The following is a 21,804-nucleotide window of genomic DNA, read 5'->3' on the forward strand; positions in this document are numbered from 1 at the left end:
ATGGGACATATGAAGCAATGAAGGTTGTGGTCGTAATACCGACAAAAACTTCAATATACTTTCACAATCATTCATTTATCAATCCCATTGTGATCAGTCAGTGGAAGGGGAAATTAAGATCTACACATAATCTACACGTAGCTGGTGGGTCACTGCTTCACACAGACCTGCAGAACAACCTAAACACGGCAAATAAAAAGTAATTGGGGCAGCACAAAGACGACATGAAGACAAAATCTATACTTATGCCTGAAAGGGTCTGAATAAATTGAAACTGAAACTGTCTGGAACCTGCCATAATTCATGGGTGGAAGGGCCCACAACTCGGATTGTCATATTGAAAAGCTGTCTGATTCAGAGGCTGCAGGCCATGGACTGGAGCCACAGGGGGCAAGGCCCATCGTTCAACCTAAATTTCACACTTCCACACAGAAATTTCTTGGAAACTGTAAAATCTCATTTAAGATTTCTTAGTGATTTTATTCTTGCTTTCATTTTAAAGTAATATACTGGTTGTAATCTCCAATGTTTAGCACTTAAAATTTAACTGATTTACCGTCTAAAGCAGACATGGGAAAACTACGGCTCGCTGGCCATATCAACCTGTGGGGCTTTTTAATCCGGCCCGCCGAAGTTGTCCAAATTATATCATTAATAAATAAAATTTTATTTTAATTGAATGCCCGCGTTTCCCTAATAGACGGCGCACTTCAGAGACATTGACCTTTGTTGGAGTGGGTGTATTACTCCCTTCTTCACTTTTTCGCTTTGCCCCATGAGCCCTTCTGTAAAAAATGAGCAGATCAAAGACACGAAAAGTGGACAGTGAGTGCCGAGACAATATATTTTTTCACTGAAGTCCGATCAAAGGCTGTATGCCTCATATGCCAAGAAACTGTTTCATACAATATCAGCCGTCACTTTGCTACGAAGCATGCTAACTACGCTAGCAAGCAGTCAACGCAAGAGGTTCAGAAGTTGGCGGATAATTTACAGACTCGGCAACATTTTTTTCACCGACAAACTGCAATTCAAGACTACCAAGGCAAGTTTTTTGCTGGCATTCAAATTAGCAAAGGCTAGCAAGCCTTTCTCCGAAGGCAAGTTTTTAAAACAATCTATGGTAGAGACAGCAGGTCTCTTGTGTCTGGAGAGCAAAGGGAAGTTTGAAAAAATCAGTTTATCATGGAGGACTCGCCGTGTGGAACTGATGACGAAGATATAGCCAGAGATATAAACAAAAAGGCAGAGTCCTTTAATTTTCACTGGCCTGGATGAAAGCAATGACGCCAAAGACACTGCTCAGCTCTTCATTTTTATCCGAGGCATTAACGTCAGTTTTCAGATGTGACCATGGATAAGTATTTGACCATGGAGTCCCTGAGAGGAAAAACACGGTGAGAAGACTTGTAAAACCAGGTGTCTGCTGTCATTGAAAGAATGAAGCTACCTTGGAGTAAACTTGCCAATGTCACAACGGATGGATCGCCAAATTTAACTGGAAAACATGTCGGGCTGCTGAAAAGAATCCAGGATAAAGTGAAAGAGGAAAACCCTGACCAGGATGTTATTTTCCTTCATTGCATCATCCCTCAGGAATCTCTGTGTAAATCTATATTGCAGCTTAATCATGTCGTGGAGCCAGTCGTAAAACTTTTTAACTTTATACGAGCAAGGGGAATTCGGCATGGGAAGTTTATTACGTTCCTGGAGGAAACTGATGCGAATCAGCAGGACTTACTGTACCACTCTCATGTCCGCTGGTTAAGTTTGGGCAAAGTGTTTCAATGAGTGTGGGAGCTGAAAGAAGAGATCAGCGAATTTTTAGAGTTAATGGGGAAATCTGAGGAATTTCCTGAGCTAAGCGACAAGAACTGGCTAAGTGACTTTGCGTTTGCTGTGGACATAGTTTCACACATGAATGAGCTGAATGTGAAACTGCAGAGATCAGTTTGTGCACGACATGTCCAAAAATGTTAGAGCCTTCAAATCCAAGCTAAATTTATTCTCCAGACAAATTGCAAACAAATCTATTGCTCATTTCCCCACACTTGCCATGCAGAAAGAGGCGATGTGAAATGCAAAGAAATACAGCAAATCACTTGACGACCTGCACAGAGAATTCTGCTGTAGGTTCTCTGATTTTGAAAACATTGAAAAGTCACTTAATTTGGTGTCCTGTCCCCTGTCACAAGACCCTGAAACAGCGCCACAGGAGCTGCAATTGGAACTGATCGATACTGAATCTGACTCCATCCTAAAGGAGAAGTTTAATTCTCTTAAACTGAATGACTTTTATGCTTCACTTAACAAAGCCACGTTTCCAAACCTCCGGAGGACGGCACAGAAGATGCACACTTTTTTTGGCTCGACCTACGTATGTGAGCAGACATTTAGCGTCATGAACATCAACAAAGCCTGTGACAGATCCAAGTTAACTGACCAACACCTCGGATCTATCCTGAGAATTGCTTCACACAAAAAAAAGGAGATCAACAACACTGTTCTCACTGAAACTGAACGTGAATTTCTCTACTGTGTTTATTAAAATAAAATCAATTAAATTAACGCATTTGGAAAACAATTTGTACAATGAGCCTTGCATATTCATGCTTTGCTGCCTGTTAAAGGCCAAAAACTTTCATATAATAGCTTTAACATGTCATTTATATTAGTTCACACAGACACTCCATCCATCGTTGACTGGCTCTGCCCCTCTGTCAGATTTTGGAACCCATTGGGGCCCGCAAGTCAAAAAGTTTGCCCACCCCTGGTCTAAAGTGTAAAACAACAACAACAACTTTCAATTATATGATTTTTTTTAAATGTTTGTATGTTCACATATATTTTACAGTTTATTTATTACAGTTTATTATTTAACCCTAACCCTTAATCAGTGTTAAGGTGCATTAATTGTACCATACCAATATTATTTTTGCATATAAGAATAACAAGAAGAAGAAGGGATCTGAATTCTGTCTCCTGAAGTTTCTTTTTAAAGGAAGATTTTCATGGAGAATTTGCCCCAGGCTGGAAATGGTTAATCTGCATGTCATATTTGGCTATACAAATAATTAAACTTTGTAAACCGATGTTACAAACCAGTGGATTTATGACCAGCGGGTATACATTGTAGTGTCTAATCACTGGATAGGTCCTTGCAGTTCAAGTTCAGTTAGAACAGTTTACGGATTGGTGAACAATAATGAATGAATGAACCAAATGTATGAATACAGTATCTTAAGGTCAATGCAATTATTTTTATGCTATCCAATCAAATGATATGCCTCTATTCTTAATAACGCCATGGATTGCTATTCTTTCAGGAAAAGTGAAGACATGCATATACATATACATATTTTATTAGTCAAATGGGTTGGTGAACAATGACGTCATACTGATCTGACTTTATTCGTCTCACATGCAGTGTCAATAATTTTTACTTGAATTGAAGGCTGAGTAACAATACCATTATTCTTGAAATGCCAATATGAAAAGTTTCAATGTTTTAAACCCTGCAAGCCTTCTACCTATAGCAGGTGATGGACATCAACATGACTGTGTTGCTGTGATAACCTAAGCTTGTTAGGCCAGGGATATGCCTAATGCAGACTGTGAACAGTTTGTGATCATCTCAGCATCAAGCGATCCCGCAACGGGTAAAAACTTGGCAGATTTTGCCGTAATGACTCTGCATGACACAATCACAGCAAAACCACTTCCATTTAATTAGCTCTATGTGGTATGTAAATATGCAAAGGGCAAAACTGTTAACATATACACAGACAGTAGATGTACTTAGGGAGTGGTGCATTATTTTGACCAAATATGGGCAAATTGAAATTTCCTAAAATCTGAAGGTAAACCTTTAATGATCAAACCTTAATTGTTACTGATTGATGCTGTCCTGGTTCCCAAACAAGTTGCTATTTGCAAATGTGAGGCACACACAACCAATTCTAACCCAAATTCACAGGGAAATGCCATAGTTGACATAGCTGCAAAGACAAGCAGCAAAACACATTCTTATTCAATCTTTCAGTATGTCAGCATAGCATTGTGTCACTGTAACCTGACTATTCAGTCAGGTGACACAATGTTAGTCATATTCATATCTATCTCAAGCATGTACAGGTACATCTCAAAAAATTAGAATATCATGAAAAAGTCCAATATTTTTTGTCACTCATCTCAGAAAGTGAATTCCATATATTATATAGATTAATGACACATAGAGTGAAATATTTCAAGCCTTTATTTCTTGAAATTTTGATTATTATGCTTACAGCTAACAGAAACGCAAAATTCAGTGTCTCAGAAAATTAGAATATTACATAAGATCAATCAAAAAAGGATATTTTAAACAGAAATCTCAGGCTTCTGAATGAATGTTTATTTTTATGCACTCAATACTTGGTTGGGCCTCCTTTTGCATGAATTTCTGCATCAATGCGCCGTGGCATGGAGGCGATCAGCCTGGGGCACTGCTCAGGTGTAATGGAAGCACAGATTGCTTCGATAGCGGCCTTCAGGTGGAAGGCCTGCATTGTTGGGTCTGGTGTCTCTCATCTTCCTCTTGGTTCAGGTCAGGCGAGTTTGCTGGCCAATCAAGCACAGTAACAACATGGTCAATGAACCAGCTTTTGGTACCTTTGGCAGTGTGGGCAGGTGCCAAGTCCTGCTGGAAAATGAAATCAGCATCTCCATAAAGCTTGTCAGCAGAAGGAATCATGAAGTGCTCTAAAATTTCCTGGTAGATGGCTGCATTCACTGTGGACTTCAGAGAACACAGTTGACCAACCCCAGCACATGACATGGCAGCCCAAATCATCACGGACTGTGGAAACTTCACACTGGACTTCAAGCAACGTGGATTCTGTGCCTCTCCACTCTTCATCCAGACTCTGGGACCTTGATTTCCAAATGACATGCAAAATTTACTTTCATCTGAAAATGTGCTGGTGTTGGTCAATGCAGCCATCTACCAGGACATTTTAGAGCACTTCATGATTCCTTCTGCTGATAAGCTTTATGGAGATGCTGATTTCATTTACCAGCAGGACTTGGCGCCTGCCCACACTGCCAAAGGTAATTGACCATGGTGTTACTGTGCTTGATTGGCCACCAAACTCGCCTGACCTGAACACCATAGAGAATCTATGGGGTATTGTCAAGAGGAAGATGAGAGACACCAGACCCAACAATGCAGATGACATGAAGGCCGCTATCGAAGCAATCTGTGCTTCCATTACACCTGAGCAGTGCCCCAGGCTGATCGCCTCCATGCCACGGCGCATTGATGCAGAAATTCATGCAAAAGGAGGCCCAACCAAGTATTGAGCGCATAGAAATAAACATTCATTCAGAAGCCTGAGATTTCTGTTTAAAATATTCTTTTTTGATTGATCTTATGTAATATTCAAATTTTCTGAGACACTGAATTTTGCGTTTCTGTTAGCTGTAAGCATAATAATCAAAATTTCAAGAAATAAAGGCTTGAAATATTTCACTCTATGTGTCATTAATCTATATGATATATGGAATTCACTTTCTGAGATGAGTGACAAAAAATATTGGACTTTTTCATGATATTCTAATTTTTTGAGATGTACCTGTATTGTTCATTTAGTCTAATCTGTGCTACATCTGTCTTGATCAGATGTGGCCTTGTCTCTGTAGTCTTTATCTACTGTATGTTGTGTACAAAACCACTGGGCAGCTTCTTACTCACTGCTCAGTATGGCAAACGCTTGCAGCAAATCGTACAAGACTTAGAGCCGCTTTATGATGCTCTGAGTTAAACCTACCAAATCAGAAGTTTGTAGTCTTCCTGAGTGTTTTTCAAAAGACTGCCACCACAGCTCAAAACCAGTATTGTACTGAATTGACATAGGTAACAGAGTTCTTTCACACATTCAGCTGCGTTCGGTCAAATATGTTCATATCTTTCAGTATGGTCAGTGCCCAAATGTAACAGATTGCAGTAACAGCATTTCAAACTTATTCTTTACAGTTTTGTCCAATCATGTATATCATCAGGTGCAACCTGGGCTCTATGTATGTAAATATTTGCTAGTGCTGGAGTCTGAAGTGCTGTGTTAAGTTTTGAAAAAGTGACTTCAGTATTGGGAAGTGTTTATTATTGATTGTAGAAGAAGAGTGAGGTTTATTCATAAATGAACAGCTTCTCCCATAGACTTCCAAAACTTGTAAAAGAAAAAAACAAACTAAAAACGGATGGGATAGCATTTGCAAGTAGTATAAATTAGTTTTTATGTACATTTCCACGAACCAAACAATCTAACTGTGAAAATGTAAATAATGTTAAAAACACTACATTTGTTTAGTTAATGTGTTGCCTCGCCGTTACCTGGCATCCACAATATTAAAAATATAACTTTAAAGCTGGAGAACCCCCTTCTCTGTGTGTGTGTGTGTGTGTGTGTGTGTGTGTGTCCGTCCATGCTGCATAACCACGTGCTAATCATCTGACGCGCCCCAGCCGCCTCTATTTAACGCCACATGCTACGTGCTGCCTTAGTCTGCGTCACACACGGACACACATACAGTCATACACGCCATGCCTCCGTTTGACAGAGCTCAGCTGCAGAAGCCTTTCAAGCAGAGAAAAAGCTTTGGTAATCGCTCAAACGCGCTGAAATGTCGCGCATCCCTGAGACATTTTCACGACCTGATTTATTTTCTTCTCTCTGCAGCAACGAGGAAACAAGAGGTTGCAGGGATTAGATCGAAATTCCCAAACAAAATCCCGGTAAATGTATAATGGCGCCCCTGACTGCATTCTACAGCACGTATGTTTGACTTTTGTGTCCTAAATTCCTCTGTGCTCCGCTCAGGTCATCATTGAGAGGTATGAGAAGGAGAAGTACCTTCCTCCTCTGGATAAAACCAAGTTCCTGGTGCCGCATGAACTCACCATGACTCAGTTTGTTACCATCATCAGGTAAAGTGAACCTCTTTATTTTAAATTATGATAGTCGGATGTTTCTTAATTTACGAAATATGTCAGGATGGATTTTTGGGGATGTTGGAGGTGTGTAGATGTGCCAGGGATGGGCGATACCAACAATTTTCCTTTTGATACGGTACCATTAGTTTGTGGTACTTTTTCATCGATACCGATACTTTGTGCCTCTTTAAGGAAAATCGCATGATTGCACAGTGTTAATAACTATATTGCAATATGAATAAAACCACGAACATAATTCTTGAAAAAAATGCTTCTAAAATAAAAGATCAATGAGTAAACTAAATAAAAATAAATCTTAAAAAGGACAAAATTTATTAAATTTCTGAAATTGAGAGATCAACATAGTGCTCATCAAACCGATAAAACATAACACATCACTAATTCTAGCATCGTCGGCAGCAGCAGCAGCAGCAACAAAATGCAAAATGATAATTTCACTCGTTTTACTTGCACTGAAAGAATTTGGACATTGACCTTATTCTGACTTCTCATCATCCCTTGTGTGAATAATGAACAACACTTTCTATCACTAAGCAGGCACTAGTGTTTTTCAATGAGAACAGCTAATGCAAATTCGTCTTTTCTTTTCTTAGTTGCTAGATAATGTACAACAGCATATTCACCAGCTAGATGGGGTACACTAGATAATTTAGCGGCTAGATAAGGTAACAATTCATTCAAGTTTTAGATTGGTGTTTAGGAAAACCAGCAGGTTTACAAATTTAGGTTTAAGCCGATTTCCCCTCTGACTAATTGTCTCCCCTGCCTTGGAAAACTCTCAGCTGGAACTGAGGTTCCAAGATATTTTTTTGCCACTTTACTGAGCAATGGAAACACTGCCACAATACTTTCCCACCACAGCCAAGGGTCCTCAATCCTTAATTACTTTTTCCTCCATGAATTTGCAAATTTAAATGTAGGCATTTGTGTTTGCATTCTGATTCCCTAAGAAGGCATCTCACGCCTATCATACCCCTGCCATAATCCTGTCTTTGATGCTGAGCAGTCCCCACTGTTGCCTTCAGTGTTTGTGGTGGGTGATTTCACTGGCAAGGTAGTTTCCAGAGAGGCAGTGGTGGATGTTGGAGAAACATCGCTGATTGTTGCCTGTCCATCACAACTGCCCAGTGTATGCATCTCACTGATTAGCCTTGGTTTGAACATTTCAACATATCCAGTGTCACTAAAAACAATGACAACAATTTTGAACCTTGTGTCTAGAAAGGTGCAAGAGTATGGTTATGTTCAATATTCTGAAAGCGCTGTTTGCACTGCATTGTGAGCAGTGACCCCAGGGTGTTCCCCTTCTGCCCAGCAGATGTGGTTGTTTTTTGGAGGAGACAGACCATAGGTATGACTTTTGAAATGGTTATATACTGTTAACCTGAAACTTCCCTTGTGGCCTCTTCAAAGGGCTTGAGGGCTTCAATGGCTCGGCTGATCTGTGACAATTCTTCCTCGGCCAAGCACAATTTCTCCCCACAAGACAAAGTGCTGTTAAAACTGCGTTTTGTTCATACAGTCTCTCCAGCATATATAACATCGAATTTCATCTCGTCTCTAATGCTTGTATTAGTCTGCGTTTGGCAGCTGACATTGTATTTCTTTACGCTTGTCGGATGCTTTTCTACTCTGGTGGAAGAACTAAACATTAATGCCACATTTCTCCAGGATGGAGTCCAGAACTGTGTCTGCCTTAATGGCATCCTTAACAACCAAGTTGAGGGTGTGTGGAAAAACATAGAATGTTTCCAGTTACTTTTTCTCACAGCTGAGACCATATTGGCTTCATAGTCTGTAACAGCAGCATGGACTTTGTTGGCAAAGCCCCAGTCAGAGATGTTGTCCACTGTGGGCTGTACAGCTACATGAGTTGTGTCCAGATTGCAAGCTTGCATCTGCCAATTTTGATCAATGAAATGTCCTGACGCATTCAAATATGCCTCAGTTCTTGATGTTCACATATAACTGGTTAAAACCACACCGTTGGCAGAGTCTATGGAGTCTTTCACGGCTGTTTTACTTGTTTGTACAGCTTGGGAATTTCACCCACCATCAAGGCTTTCCTACCAGGGATGTGGTATTTGTAAATATTTTACATACAGTACAAGCATAAAGCCTTTATGTTTGTCAACTAAATGAAAGGGTGGTGAACATGGCTTCATCCAACGTTCGCATAGCTCAGTTACACATTTCGGGTAGTTTAATTTTTAATCACTTATAACTAGGGCTGGGCAATGATAAAAAAATGTAATCGCATGATTTGCTGCGAGTAATCGCATTGTTGTGCGCAAAATTCAATGAGTTCAAAAGTAGTGTATTGCGCACTTTTGTTCATATGGCAGTACTTTTAAAACAAAAGTGCAATAATATTTTGTCGCAAATGCTTTAATACTCAAATAAGGTGCTTTTTTAACAGCAGTATTCCCTTTACACGGTAGCAGTTGAAATATTTCTTGTAAGTCTCAACAAAACATTAATGTTATCCAATCAAATATAAAGTGTGTTATAGTTTAAAGTGGCCCAGAACTTTTCTGCTTTTGGCCAGAGCATTTTCAAACGCACTGTTCTGCAGCTACTGTGACAGAACGCTGAAGACTGTGGGTGACGCAGAGGCCGTGTTCAAAAGGCAGATGTCTCACAGCAGTGATCATATTTCTTACACTATCTGCGCCAAGTGTGTCGACTTTATTCGAAACGTTCCACTGCTGTGCAACATGAAAAAATGTTCTGCGCACGTTTCAGCAAAATGTCTTCGGTTTTCATTCCAGTCAGAGCAGTGAATGCAGCTCCCACTGTTCATCACTATAATGCACTGTAACTCTGATGTAATCATGGTTATGCAGTGGTGTACAGTAGTCTCCAGTGTGCAACAGTTGTTGCACGTTGTAACGCCGTCGCTTATGTAGTCCTCTCCTTTTCATACAACTTGTGTATTCTTCTTGTGATGGTGCGTGTTGAGGGAGGCTCATGCGTGCCATCATTCGTTGCGATCCTAATGACGTTCCTCAGAACGGCGCGATACATTGTCTTGCTGGTTGTCTTCATGGCGATGTTCAGCCTCTTTAAATGTATCGGGTTGCATTGTCTTAAAATGCTTAGAGGTTGCTAGTGTTGCTGCCATGTGGCACCACTTTATTGCAGACGGCGCACATGGCATTAACTTTGGTCGTGGGTGAAAAATGGCACCACATTACACTTTTTCTCTTTCGGCCAGCCATGCTGCCGTGGCGCTGCTGAGCTCACTCTGAGCAGCTGAGTGAGGATTGAGGCAGTGCCTGACTGAGGCTGCGCAGTGACTGTTCGACTCTGACATCTGATACGCTGCCATAATCATGTGACACCGAAGAGCATCGAAAATACACCCGGGCTGGTTTTCACACATAAATGTAATGCCTAAAGCTCTCAGAAGTGAAAACAAATAGCACATTTTGTATAAGCCCAGTGGTATCGCAATATTTAAAAATCACTATTTGAATTCTTTTTTTTTTTAATACTGGTCATCACTGTCACTAAAGGTCACTTAAATGCCCTGGGTTGTTGTGTAGGGGGGCACACAACTTGTCATTTTTTAGTACACATAGGAGTGGAATATGACTCAACAATAACTTCCTGAGCTGCCGTTCAATCCTCTACTGTTTTCTCACAATTGGACATCAGCTTTTGTGTCAGGAAAAAGATGTGTCCCACAGTTATGCTGAAATTGCTGTCTTTAGTGCTAGAAGACCTGTGGTTTGCATTCATCTTAATCCTCTTGTTTGCTTTTAACATGTTATCCATTGCCCACTGAAGGTGTTGTTGTGTAGCCACATACGATCCTATGCTCGTCTGAAGTGAAACGTACACACGTGACCAATCATCTTGTTCCACAATAGGATGGTCTTTGCAGACACTCTTTTGTGTGAGCACACACTTCGCCGCATTAATGAAGGTGGTGTTAAAGTGCTTAGCAGCATCATGAGGCTGATTTCGGCTTGGTTTTTAATTTTTGCACCTTCATGCATGTATATTGTGCACCCACTATTGGCTGGCGAAACAATGGTCCCACCTCTGGAGAACCGTGGACGCTGCAAATAGGGCAAACTAAATTTGATGTTTTGGCGCACAGGAAACTACGCAGTTTCCAAGTCTTCAAAATCATTATTTCTCATGAGTTAAAGATGCTGTGCAAAGTCAATAAGACCAACTAAGACTTGACAGGTAGATTGCTTTAAACCACACACGGAGGAAACAACTTTGTGGACATTGTTAGTATTGGTGTCTTTCTGCACCTTGTAATTGTAAAGTGTAGTTTTAAGTGTCTTTTAGAGTTAAGTTTTAGAGTTAAGTAAGCTGTTTTTAAAGTTTGATTTTCCGTGTTAAGGACTGTGTCCAATTGGATGCAGTTTGAAATGCACTTTAAAGTTAAAATTCTGTGATTAATGCAATAATAATTCAATGTCATGTATGCACCTTGATGCCATTGAAATTGGCATAAAACAAAGAAGCCAAGTAACTTAAATAACTTACTGTCTTACTTAGATGTAGATTATGTGGTAAACCAACTTACTCAGACGTGATTGGTATATGATGCTTCCATGTCCATTTCCTCAGTGCACTGTGTTGGGGTGGCTGACTGAATAGAAAAGAAAAGGCAAATCATGCAGAAACTTGTAGAACGACTTGACTGACGGCAAGCATAGCAACAACTGCTTTTCTTCTTCGTCTTCACAGGTATTGGCGACACCTGATAGTGTTGTGTTTAATGCTTTAATAATTGTTGGATCACCAACGCCGGAAATTTAATCAGGGAATCCACAGACCAAGGTTGGCCATGCTTGCAGGCTGTCTCTGACAAAGGACACAGGTCTCTTGTTATCAGGTCAAAGTACTTCACATGACTGGTATCCAATGATGACCTGATGATGAGCCAATTGTCACAATGTCCTCCAATTAAGTGACGTGCATCCGAGAACTACTGCTGGGCGAAATGGGCAAAAAATCGATCACTATTTTTGGATTCTTTGGCGATATTTGATGAATATCTTGATTATAAAATTGACCATCACCCACAAAATCATATGTATTCTCGGTACGGCATTGGCTGCTGTTTGAGGAGGTAAAGTAGATGTTTTTCTAGAGATGGTAGCTACTTTCTTTGTGTATACACCATAGTTTTGCTCTGAACCCATTGTCTTGGACCAGATCATTTCCATAGCACTATGTATTTTTCTTAGATAAGTCTTCATCTCTTGCTGCACAGATCTCATGCCCTGTCCACACTAATGTGGGTTTTTCTTGTCTATTCTGTCCTCACTAAAACAGCATTTTCAGCCATGTAAACTCAGCTGTTCGGACTGCATCAATCTGAAGACGCTGGCTCATGGTAGTGATGTGGAAGGCTGTTTCTTTACTCCCTGCATTAATTGCTTGTTTGGTGTTAAGTTGAGCTTTATGTAACACAAGCAGAAAAGACCATGCTTTACAACCACAGCTGCTGTGCTGCTTGCAAAACGCTGATGGTGTGATCAGCCACACAGAGCGGCGACTTTAGACCAGGTCTGGATGGACCAGTGTTTGTACCCCAGCAGCAAGGGAACTATGTTTTCAGGCGTTGTGTTGACTTGTGTAATGAGCTGGGAAAATGCAAACCTGGGCAAAGGCAGGACTACACCCTGTGATGTCGCGAGACTAAACAGGGTAGCATAGAGATCACTGCACTGTCGTTACAAAACTGAAATTAACCAGATAATAATCATTGTGATGTTGGTGGTACATCTCTTGCAACGGCACTATCGACAACTAGCATGTCCTTGATGCAAGTTTTGCTATAGTGAAAATGCAAAAATAAAGTTAGTTGGCTTGACAATCTAACGTCGCAATCAACACTTGGTTAACACAGATTACTTAATGCACCAACATGCGCTTGCATAAAAGAAACGGTGTCTCTAAAGATGAGCCTATAGAAGAACAAAATGAACGTCATGTGCAGCATATTTCACGTCAGAGGAGCAAAGAACTATGTTAAACGTATGAAGAATATTAATAAGCATTCTCATTGTTTTAGCTGCAATCCCAGCAGAGTAAAATGCACTGCAAGTCAAGTGTGTACTGTTCATGAATATTGTCTCGCTTCTGGATATTCTTTACTGTTATCTAAATATCCTTTTTCCGCCCTGCAGAGAGAAGCCCCAACAATATGGCAATGGGATTCCACCGGAGCAGTAATGCTATTTTGCCAAAGGAGTTGATTGGTCATAAGTTGGTGCTTTGTTTCAGCCCGACTAACTCGAACATATGCCGCTTTGTTTTAGACTTGAGCTTGAAGTGCGCTCAATAATTCCTTAATTTCTCTTTCGTAGTACAGGCCCCAGTGCCTCTGCCTTGCATTCAGTTGGGCACACATTCCTGAAGTGTCCCCAGCTTAGTAAACATTTAATAAGCATCCCTTTCCTTTGCATTTTCCCTTTAGCAACATTTATATAGTTGTGTTCACATGCTGCATATTATGTGGAATGACGAACTGAAGTAGACCATAGAGCAGCAGGTCCCAATTTCACATCAGATCCCATGTGTTTAAATGGGTTTGGAGGTTTGGAACAAGCTATTTTGAAGGGTGCAGTATCTCTGGTAAACGATGCTAAATAAAGTACTGTCCCTGACGTATTGTCACATTCCTCATAATGATAGAAACAGTGGTGCTCTGGGCTAACATCGTGCGGCCGGTTGAATGGGACCCATTGCTGATATGCCCAATCGGCTTTTGTCTTGTGCTTATGTCCTGTGACTCAGGAACCGCATGGCTCTGCTGCCCACTCAGGCCTTCTACCTGCTGATCAACAACAGCGGGCTGGCCAGCATGTCTTTCACCATGGCCCAGGTCTACAAGGACCACCAGGACGAGGACGGCTTCCTCTACATGACCTATGCCTCTCAGGAAATGTTCGGTCACTGACACACAGCCTCCACCAAAATTATATTTTTAGCCTCCAAATGTAAATATAAAAATATTCTGTATATATTGTAATATTTAATTTTGACTGAAAAATGGGTTTTAAACTATGGCTCAATAAATCTTATGTCCAACTTAATGTGGGTGCAATCCTTGTGGTTCAGAGGCCTGTGTGCCATGATTAGATCTTGGCTCTAAATTCCCTCTGCAGGTTTTGAGTGTATTATAACCATAAATGCGTTGTGCAATAAACATCCACATATCAAATTATGAATGACTCAACTGTGCTAAGCCATAGCCGGTGATCTATCACTCCCGGGCCTGAACCCCTCCACCTGACTCCCTCCTCTGGGAATCTTAGTTATTCTGTCTGCACTCTTTGTCCTTCTCAGCTACTGGAGCTCTTCAGACCCTGCAGAGAGCTCTCATTCCTTCTCAGAAATAAATCACACAAAAGACGACTATCAACTTTAATTCTTTATTCACCATCAGGTGTCATTTCCATGACAAGGGGCTCAAAAAAAACATTACACTCTTCAATATAACTTATTCACAGTGGACAACTTATACAGGTGCAGCTCAATGATTAAGAATATCGTGGACAAGTTAATTTATTTCAGTAATTCAATTTAAAAACTTAAACTCGTATATGGATTCATTTCACACAAAGTGAAATATTTCAACAAATAAACAGAGTACACCTGCTGTAATTAATTACAGTGACCAAATGTCGGAAGGGACAAAGTGATGTCGGCTTACTGCTCATTCACGCCACCGACTGTCTCCTGGTGTACACACTCGTGCGGCATGTCCTAACTGAGACTTGCTCAGTCCCAGACAATCCAACAAGTACCAAACCTGATTGAAATCTGACCTACTCATTCTTCAGCTGTGCACCCTGCCTTAATGGGCAGTAGAGGGCGGCAGGGGCTCAGTCTGGAGGGTCACTTGGCTGGTAGCCGAAGGGTTGATGGTTCGAGTCTCAGGAAAACCGACATGAATATATTTTCTGTCTGTATACAACAATAATGCAAGCAAACAACTGAGTACTAGAGGAAGTACACGGAACGATACTGCAGGCCATTCATATTACATTACGGTCATTTAGCAGACGCTTTTATCCAAAGCGGCTTCCAATAAGTGCGTACAAAGGTAGATAAAAGTACTTCAGGTCACAAGAAATCATAAGTGCATTTCCTTCCAAAACCAACAGCTGAGCATAACTAGAGCTAGAGTAGAAGTGCAATAAGTTAGGTACCAAGATGAATGAGAAAAAAGGACAAATTAGAAAGGACAAATTGGAAAACAAATGAGTGCATCAGAAGAGCTAGTCATATCAACAGCAATACAACTTTACAATTGGTCATAACAGTGTGCATGTGTTGTGTATATACAGTATACAGGTACATCTCAAAAAATTAGAATATCATGAAGGCATCAAAATTTCAAGAAATAAAGGCTTGAAATAAAGGCTTGAAATATTTCATTCGTTATTAGTCTATATAATATATGGGTTTCACTTTCTGAGATAAGTGACAAAAAATATTGGACTTTTTCATGATATTCAAATTATTTCAGATATACCTGTATATGATACTTTGAAGGTGAAATATGTATATATATATATATATATAATAGTAATGACAGTATAAGTCTGTGCTCTTCTCATACATACAAAGGTGTATAGTGTTGCATGTATATTGTTTATTTTTTCTTGTGTGTATTGTTTCGTGTGTTTTAATGTGTAAATTGTTTATTTTATGTATATTGTATATTGTGCAAACTGGTTCTTGTGTGTATATTGTTGTGTGAATCTTGTATTTCATGTACGTACTTCATGCTGTCATCAAGTCTGGCCATGTCGTTAACAAGCTAACATGCATACATTTGTGAACAATTCCTTCAAAATGCACACTTGCTTTTGACAGACAAATGGAAATAAAGGACTTGTGGTGACCAACTCTGAAGCTTAACAACTCAGAGAGGGGGATGCTTTTGCCAGGATGTGACTGGAGAACAGGTTGATCTCTTTTGAACAGGGCCAGACATAGTTTCACTACAATGGCGGAGTGGATGATGGAGTTCCTTTACAAATAGCAGACTAGTTCAGTTAGATGACATTGGCCCACAGTTCACTCGCATATAGTTTGCTATGGCATTGTGTGATTGACATTGACATGTAGCTATGCAATGCAGTATCACTTTAATGGAGTATATCTGATAATGTCAAGTAATTTTTTCACACAAACCCTTGCAAATAACCCCATGGAATCGCCACTAACACCGACAGACAGACAGACAGATAAATGAAAAAAATCCAAACTACTTTTGATTTGCTTGCAAACATTTTTAGTTTTGATGCGATTTACAGATATTTACATTGCTAAATATTCAAGCTTCATCTCTCTTTCTCTCGTTGCGTCACTCTGTCTCTCAGTCATTTCAGTCTGTGTGGGCTGAGGTCTGGACAGGAAACAGAGCCTGAGCTTGTGCTTGGCCCCTTCCTCTCTCTCAGGGCCCCCTCTCCTGCTGTGTGTCCTTGTTGATGACGTTCCTGAAGAGGGTCAGCAGTGGTCTGGGGCTCCGTTCATCCCAGCTCTTCATGAAGCCACCGTAGCGTTTGCTGGCTGGTGGCCCACTCCAGCGGAAGTGCTTCATCTTGTATGAGCCATCCTTTTTCCGTGGAAGGAGCTCCTGCTCCCCATCCTCCTGCTCTACATCCTCCAACATGGCAAGGTTATTATCCAGCTCCCGCCTCATCTCTCTCTCTTCGGGATACACTTCAGCCGACTCCTCCTCCACTCCGTTGGAGGTGTAGACTTTGACTGGGCGTCGTTTTCGCCCAACAGGCTTCCCCCAGCGGAAATGCTGCATTGAGTAGGAGCGTTTGGCCTGAGGAGAGGAGGAGGAAGAGGAAGGAGAAAGAGAGTGTAGGGAGTCGGGGTCTGATGGAGGGGGGGGCTGGAAGTTGGCTTCACCTGGGATGATGGGAGTCTCATCGGTGAGGTCAGAGTGACAGAGCTGAATACACTCCTGCAGGAGAGACAGGTATAGCCAGACAGAAAAACAGATGAGAGAGAGACAGAGCCAAAGATAAGCTTGTAGAAGGTGGTCATTTTGAGGGTTTGAGGGTTTTGTAAATTCTGACACTGATATTGTTTTTTGCAAAATGAAACAAAATGTGTTTGTTGAGATATTTGGCATAGCAAGGTCCTATGCTGCTAAATACAATGCAGGATTTATGTTAATGATTCAAAGTGAACATGCAGTCCCACTGTCGGATCTCAATATAACATATCCATATGATGAGAATGGATATAGGTATGAATAAAGGCCTTTGTGTATGATGGGATAGATTTAATTTGTGTTTGTTTTTCAGTGTGTCTGCTGTATGTGCATTTACAATCATGGCGGTCTCTGATGTCACTTCCTGGCAGCTCGGATGTTCCCAGCATTGACTGACTACTCCTTTGGATACGCCCACCAACAAAGCCACCAATAGCCACACAGGACACATTCTCCTGCCAGCAAAAAGACAAAAAAGCAAATCATTAGTTGTAGTATCACTTGTAGTAGTGAGAGAAAATGTTGCAAACACTAACAAATATATATGATATATGTAGAAACATAATCTCTAAAAATCGGGGTTCGTTCGTCAGATTTTTCGTTTTGAAGGGAAAACGAGAAAGTAAACGAGCCGTTACTTGTTTTTTTCCTTTGTCAAGGTGAGATCAGAATTAGTATAACGCGGAAAACGACCTGGTTTTGTTATGTGGTTTTCCCGTTGTTGTGGTTTGGTGTGATTCGAAAGTTTTGGACCAGGAAGAGGAATAATTGGCGGTAAAATGACATAGACAGAGAATCGCTTATGGCTAGAGGAGTGCAGGGAATGATCACTGAACTTTACCAATGTAAAATATCACTTGCTGAAACAGTGGATCAGGGTCCCGCAATACCTGGAATATCACGCCAAACTTTTCTGTTCACGTGTCCTTTACAACACCGGTTCTCCCTGAACGAACAAGAAACTCCATGCTCACCGGCAAAATTCTCCGTCTTTGACAATTCCTTCTGTTTACTTGGTACGACTTCCGAATCATACCAAAATAAAACAATGACAAAAAAAATGATGAAAAAAAACTCGATGATCAATTTTTTCGTTTTAAGAAACATAGGAGAGGGGAAAAAAAAAATAATAATAAATATATATAAATATATATATATATATATATATATTACAACACAGATAACCAATAAAAACAAGTAAGTTAAAGAGTAAATATTAAGTTAAAGAGTAATTTAATATAAATATATCAAGAATTAAATTCTTATTTGTGCAGGTGTACAATTGTAAATTGTTTCGTTTCAAAATCTTGTTTTGTGTGAAAAATGTAAACATTTATTGATCGATGGATATGTATTAAATTATTAATTAGAAAATCAGCTTTTTAGTTTTGGTAAGTTAAAATAAATCTAATTCATTTTTTATAGAACACAAAATTGTGATAATAAAATAATACAAATAAATAATGCTGATGGTACCCACCACACAGTCCTGTTTCCCTCTTTGTCTCTGTCTGTCTCTTTCTCTCTGTCTTTTGGCTCGTCTTTCTTGTTGTTTTGTCGTTAGATACAGGGTCGTGTTCTTCCTTTTCTACCGTCACTCTGAACGAACGGGCGACTTTTATGTCCTGGTCACCAAGGACACACACACACACACACACACACACACACACATGCACCCACACACGTCATTAGCTGTGACTAAAATCTCCCATCATTCTCTTCGTCATGCATTAAACACATTCTGCATGAAAATGGACAGCCAATGAAGTGTCATCTTTCTCTTCCTCTGTCACATCATCATCACATTATCATCATGATCAAAAGTTATTTTTATGTCTGTTTATATCGTTCTGATTTTATGTTTTACTGTGTCACATGACAATCAAAAATGTAAAAGCCAGGAACAGTGGGGGCATTAGAAGCCAATCATGCAGCAGCAAGTAAATCTGCTCACCTTCCTGTTAAAGGTTACAGCTGATTGGACAGATTAACACCAAAGTGAAAGTTCGTCACAGGTAGGAAGCAGGATTTTAAACACGCACACAGACGCAAAAGACACTCACACACGGATATAGACATAAATGCACAGTGTACAGGGGTCTTGAAATTGGAAGGTTCCTGGTTTGATTCCAATCTCCTAGACTCCAGGCTTGATGAGCTTGACACTCAACCTCTAAATGCTCCTGATGTGTTGGTTGGAGGAGTCAATTGTAAAGTGCTTTGGATAAAACCACTATATAAGAGAACATTTAGATTAGATTAGATTAGATAAGATTCAACTTTATTGTCATTGAGCAAAGTACAGGTACAAGACAATGAAATGCAGATAGCATCCAACCAGAAGTGCAAAAATGTACTTTAATATATACAGAATAAACTACATATACAGGTAATTAATTAATTAATTAATTAATTATTAAATAGTGTAAAATAGTGCAAATGATCCTTGTGCAAAACGGAAGTGAAATCAGTGAAGCTGGACACACGCTCAACTGTAGCTCCGTTAAAGGAGTCTGCTCTCGTTTTTGCCCCGCTGAATTAGGCGAACACACAGGAGAAAACTATGTAAATAAGCACTAATTTGCTAAATCTTGTCAGACGCTGAGCCTTGCGATGTACTTGCACCGCCATCTTGGTCATCCAAATAGCAGTGTGACTCTGTTAAATTTAGAAAGAAAACCAGCATGTGTATCTATGAAAGCTGTAAAGATTAGGTATGTTATACAAAAAACTGCTCAGATTGAAAATTCAATCTGACATGCATCAAAATTATGCAACTTTGCTCCTCCTACTCTTATAATTAAGAATAGTGGTAGCTCCTCAGTTATATAAGAGACTTAACAGATCCATCAAATCAGACAGACAAAAGCTTTCCCTTAAATCAGAATTATGAGATAACTGCATATATCTAAATTTTTATGATCTTATCAGAAATTCAATGACTTTGACCATTGAGCACTACTAATACCAATTACCTAGTGTATGAAACTCTGTAATGGCCCAAAGCTTCTTCAGTCATAGCTCCCTCTCTCAATGATGACATTGAATAGGATAAATTATTAATATTTAAGATAATTGAGTAGCTCATCATGGCGGCACGGTGGTGCAGTGGTTAGCACTTGTTGTTCATAGCAAGAAGGTTCAGGGTACAGACTTGGCCTTTCTGTGTGGAATTTGCATGTTCCCCCCGTTGTCTGCGTGGGTTCTCATCAGGTACTCCAGCTTCCTCCCACAGTCCAAAGACATGCAGGTTAATTTGCTGATTCCAAATTGTCCGTAGGCGTGAATGTGAGAGTGACTGGTTGTATGTGTGCCCTGCGATGGACTATCCAGGGTGTACCCTGGCAGAAATGTAGTAGTGCAGGCTCTGCCATAAGAATAAACTCAGTCAGTGCTTATCCAGGACTTTACTGTTCTCTGAAACCAATGACTAAGACTTTCTTTAGATTAGGTCAATTCCTTTCTCACAATTTTGACACATTTTGTTCTTGGAGAATCTGTCTGTATCTCTAGCAAATTTCTTTGCTTTAATGCAAATGTGAGCTAAAATGCATGCCGTCTCTGCACCTCTGCAACACAATGCTGTGATCTTAATGACTTCTGAAATTAAAATGGCATCATTCTTAGAATTCTGAATTGAAAAAGATTACTCTGTCTGGCTTTATACACACACACACACACACACACACACACACACACACACACACACACACACACACACAAGCATACTTAGTCTGAAGCTCCACAAATCATCATGTCTCACAATGATCTATTTTTTCTTTTTCCTAATGGAACAAAGTAAACAGGACACAGGTCAATAAAAACCATTAGAGAGCCTTGAACCTCCACTCAGTCCATTACACACACACAGACAGACAGACACACACACACACACACACACAGTAAAATTTCCTGATGGCACACACACTATTTTTAATTACACAAACTATTTTGTGTACTATAACCCTTTGCAGTCCGATGCCCCTTTCAGTTGTCTTGTTGAAGAGTTGTGACTCACCTTCTCAATTTCACCTTCTGCAAGTTTATCCTAGCTTTTGGCATATTCAGAGACATTTTATGCAGCTTTTCCCTGTAGATGTGAACTGGATGATTATATAGCTATGCTTCGTTTTCAAGTTTTACTAGGCAGCAACACAAAAGAAAAGAAAAGAAAAGAAAAGGAAAGAAAAGAAAAGAAAAGAAAAGAAAAGAAAAGAAAAGGAAAAATTCATGCAACAATAATCAGAGTAATAATAATAATAAAAATAATTGTGATAAAAATACAAGCAAAACCAATAAGGTTTCAGCACTTCATGCTTAGACTCCTAATTACTAAGAAATCTAAAGACTGATGAGCAGTTCAGCTCCATGTTCTATATATTTGAACCATCTTACAGCTGTAGCTCTGCATAATAGAATAGAATAGAATAGCTTTTATTGTCATTGTACATGAGAATACAACAAAATGCATTTGTGCTGTGCCTGAATCTCAGGACAATAATAAATAAACAACATAAATAAACAACTCTAAACAATAAATAAACAACAATAAATAAACAACACACAGTTCCATTCATACATTAAAACATAGGTAGTCCCATTGCTCAAGATGTCCCATTATCGCAGTTGACTTTTTGGGTAGTAACTTGTCTAATGTTTGATTTTGTTAAGTTCACTTATAGCCCTTACAAAGAAGCTGTTTTTCAGTTTGGTGGTGTGCTTGCTCAGTGATCTGTATCGCCTTCCAGAGGGTAACAGACAGAACAGGGAATTACAAGGATGGGATGCATCTTTCAGGATGGTGTTAGCCCTGCGA

The 21,804-nt window shown here is 39.9% G+C and overlaps 2 protein-coding genes across 2 annotated transcripts; one reads left to right on the top strand and one right to left on the bottom strand.

Moving 5' to 3' along the window:
- The first annotated feature begins 6,556 nt into the window (after window positions 1-6,556).
- Window positions 6,557-14,049, top strand: map1lc3c (microtubule-associated protein 1 light chain 3 gamma). The gene is made up of 4 exons (XM_076169351.1): window positions 6,557-6,638; window positions 6,717-6,772; window positions 6,858-6,964; window positions 13,763-14,049. The coding sequence occupies exons 1-4, from the start codon at window positions 6,581-6,583 to the stop codon at window positions 13,923-13,925; spliced, it is 384 nt and encodes a 127-aa protein (XP_076025466.1). The 5' UTR covers window positions 6,557-6,580; the 3' UTR covers window positions 13,926-14,049.
- A 2,384-nt stretch (window positions 14,050-16,433) lies between these two features.
- pomca (proopiomelanocortin a) lies at window positions 16,434-17,439 on the bottom strand. Its single transcript, XM_076169349.1, has 2 exons — window positions 17,326-17,439; window positions 16,434-16,955 (listed from the first exon to the last, which is right to left on the bottom strand). The coding sequence occupies exons 1-2, from the start codon at window positions 17,437-17,439 to the stop codon at window positions 16,434-16,436; spliced, it is 636 nt and encodes a 211-aa protein (XP_076025464.1).
- Window positions 17,440-21,804: the final 4,365 nt, after the last annotated feature.

The sequence above is a fragment of the Genypterus blacodes genome, unplaced genomic scaffold (assembly GCF_046128005.1).
Source record: "Genypterus blacodes isolate CSIRO-AG114 ecotype Tasmania unplaced genomic scaffold, CSIRO-AGI_Gbla_v1 ptg000199l_1, whole genome shotgun sequence".
In the NCBI taxonomy this organism is placed as follows: Eukaryota; Metazoa; Chordata; class Actinopteri; order Ophidiiformes; family Ophidiidae; genus Genypterus; species Genypterus blacodes.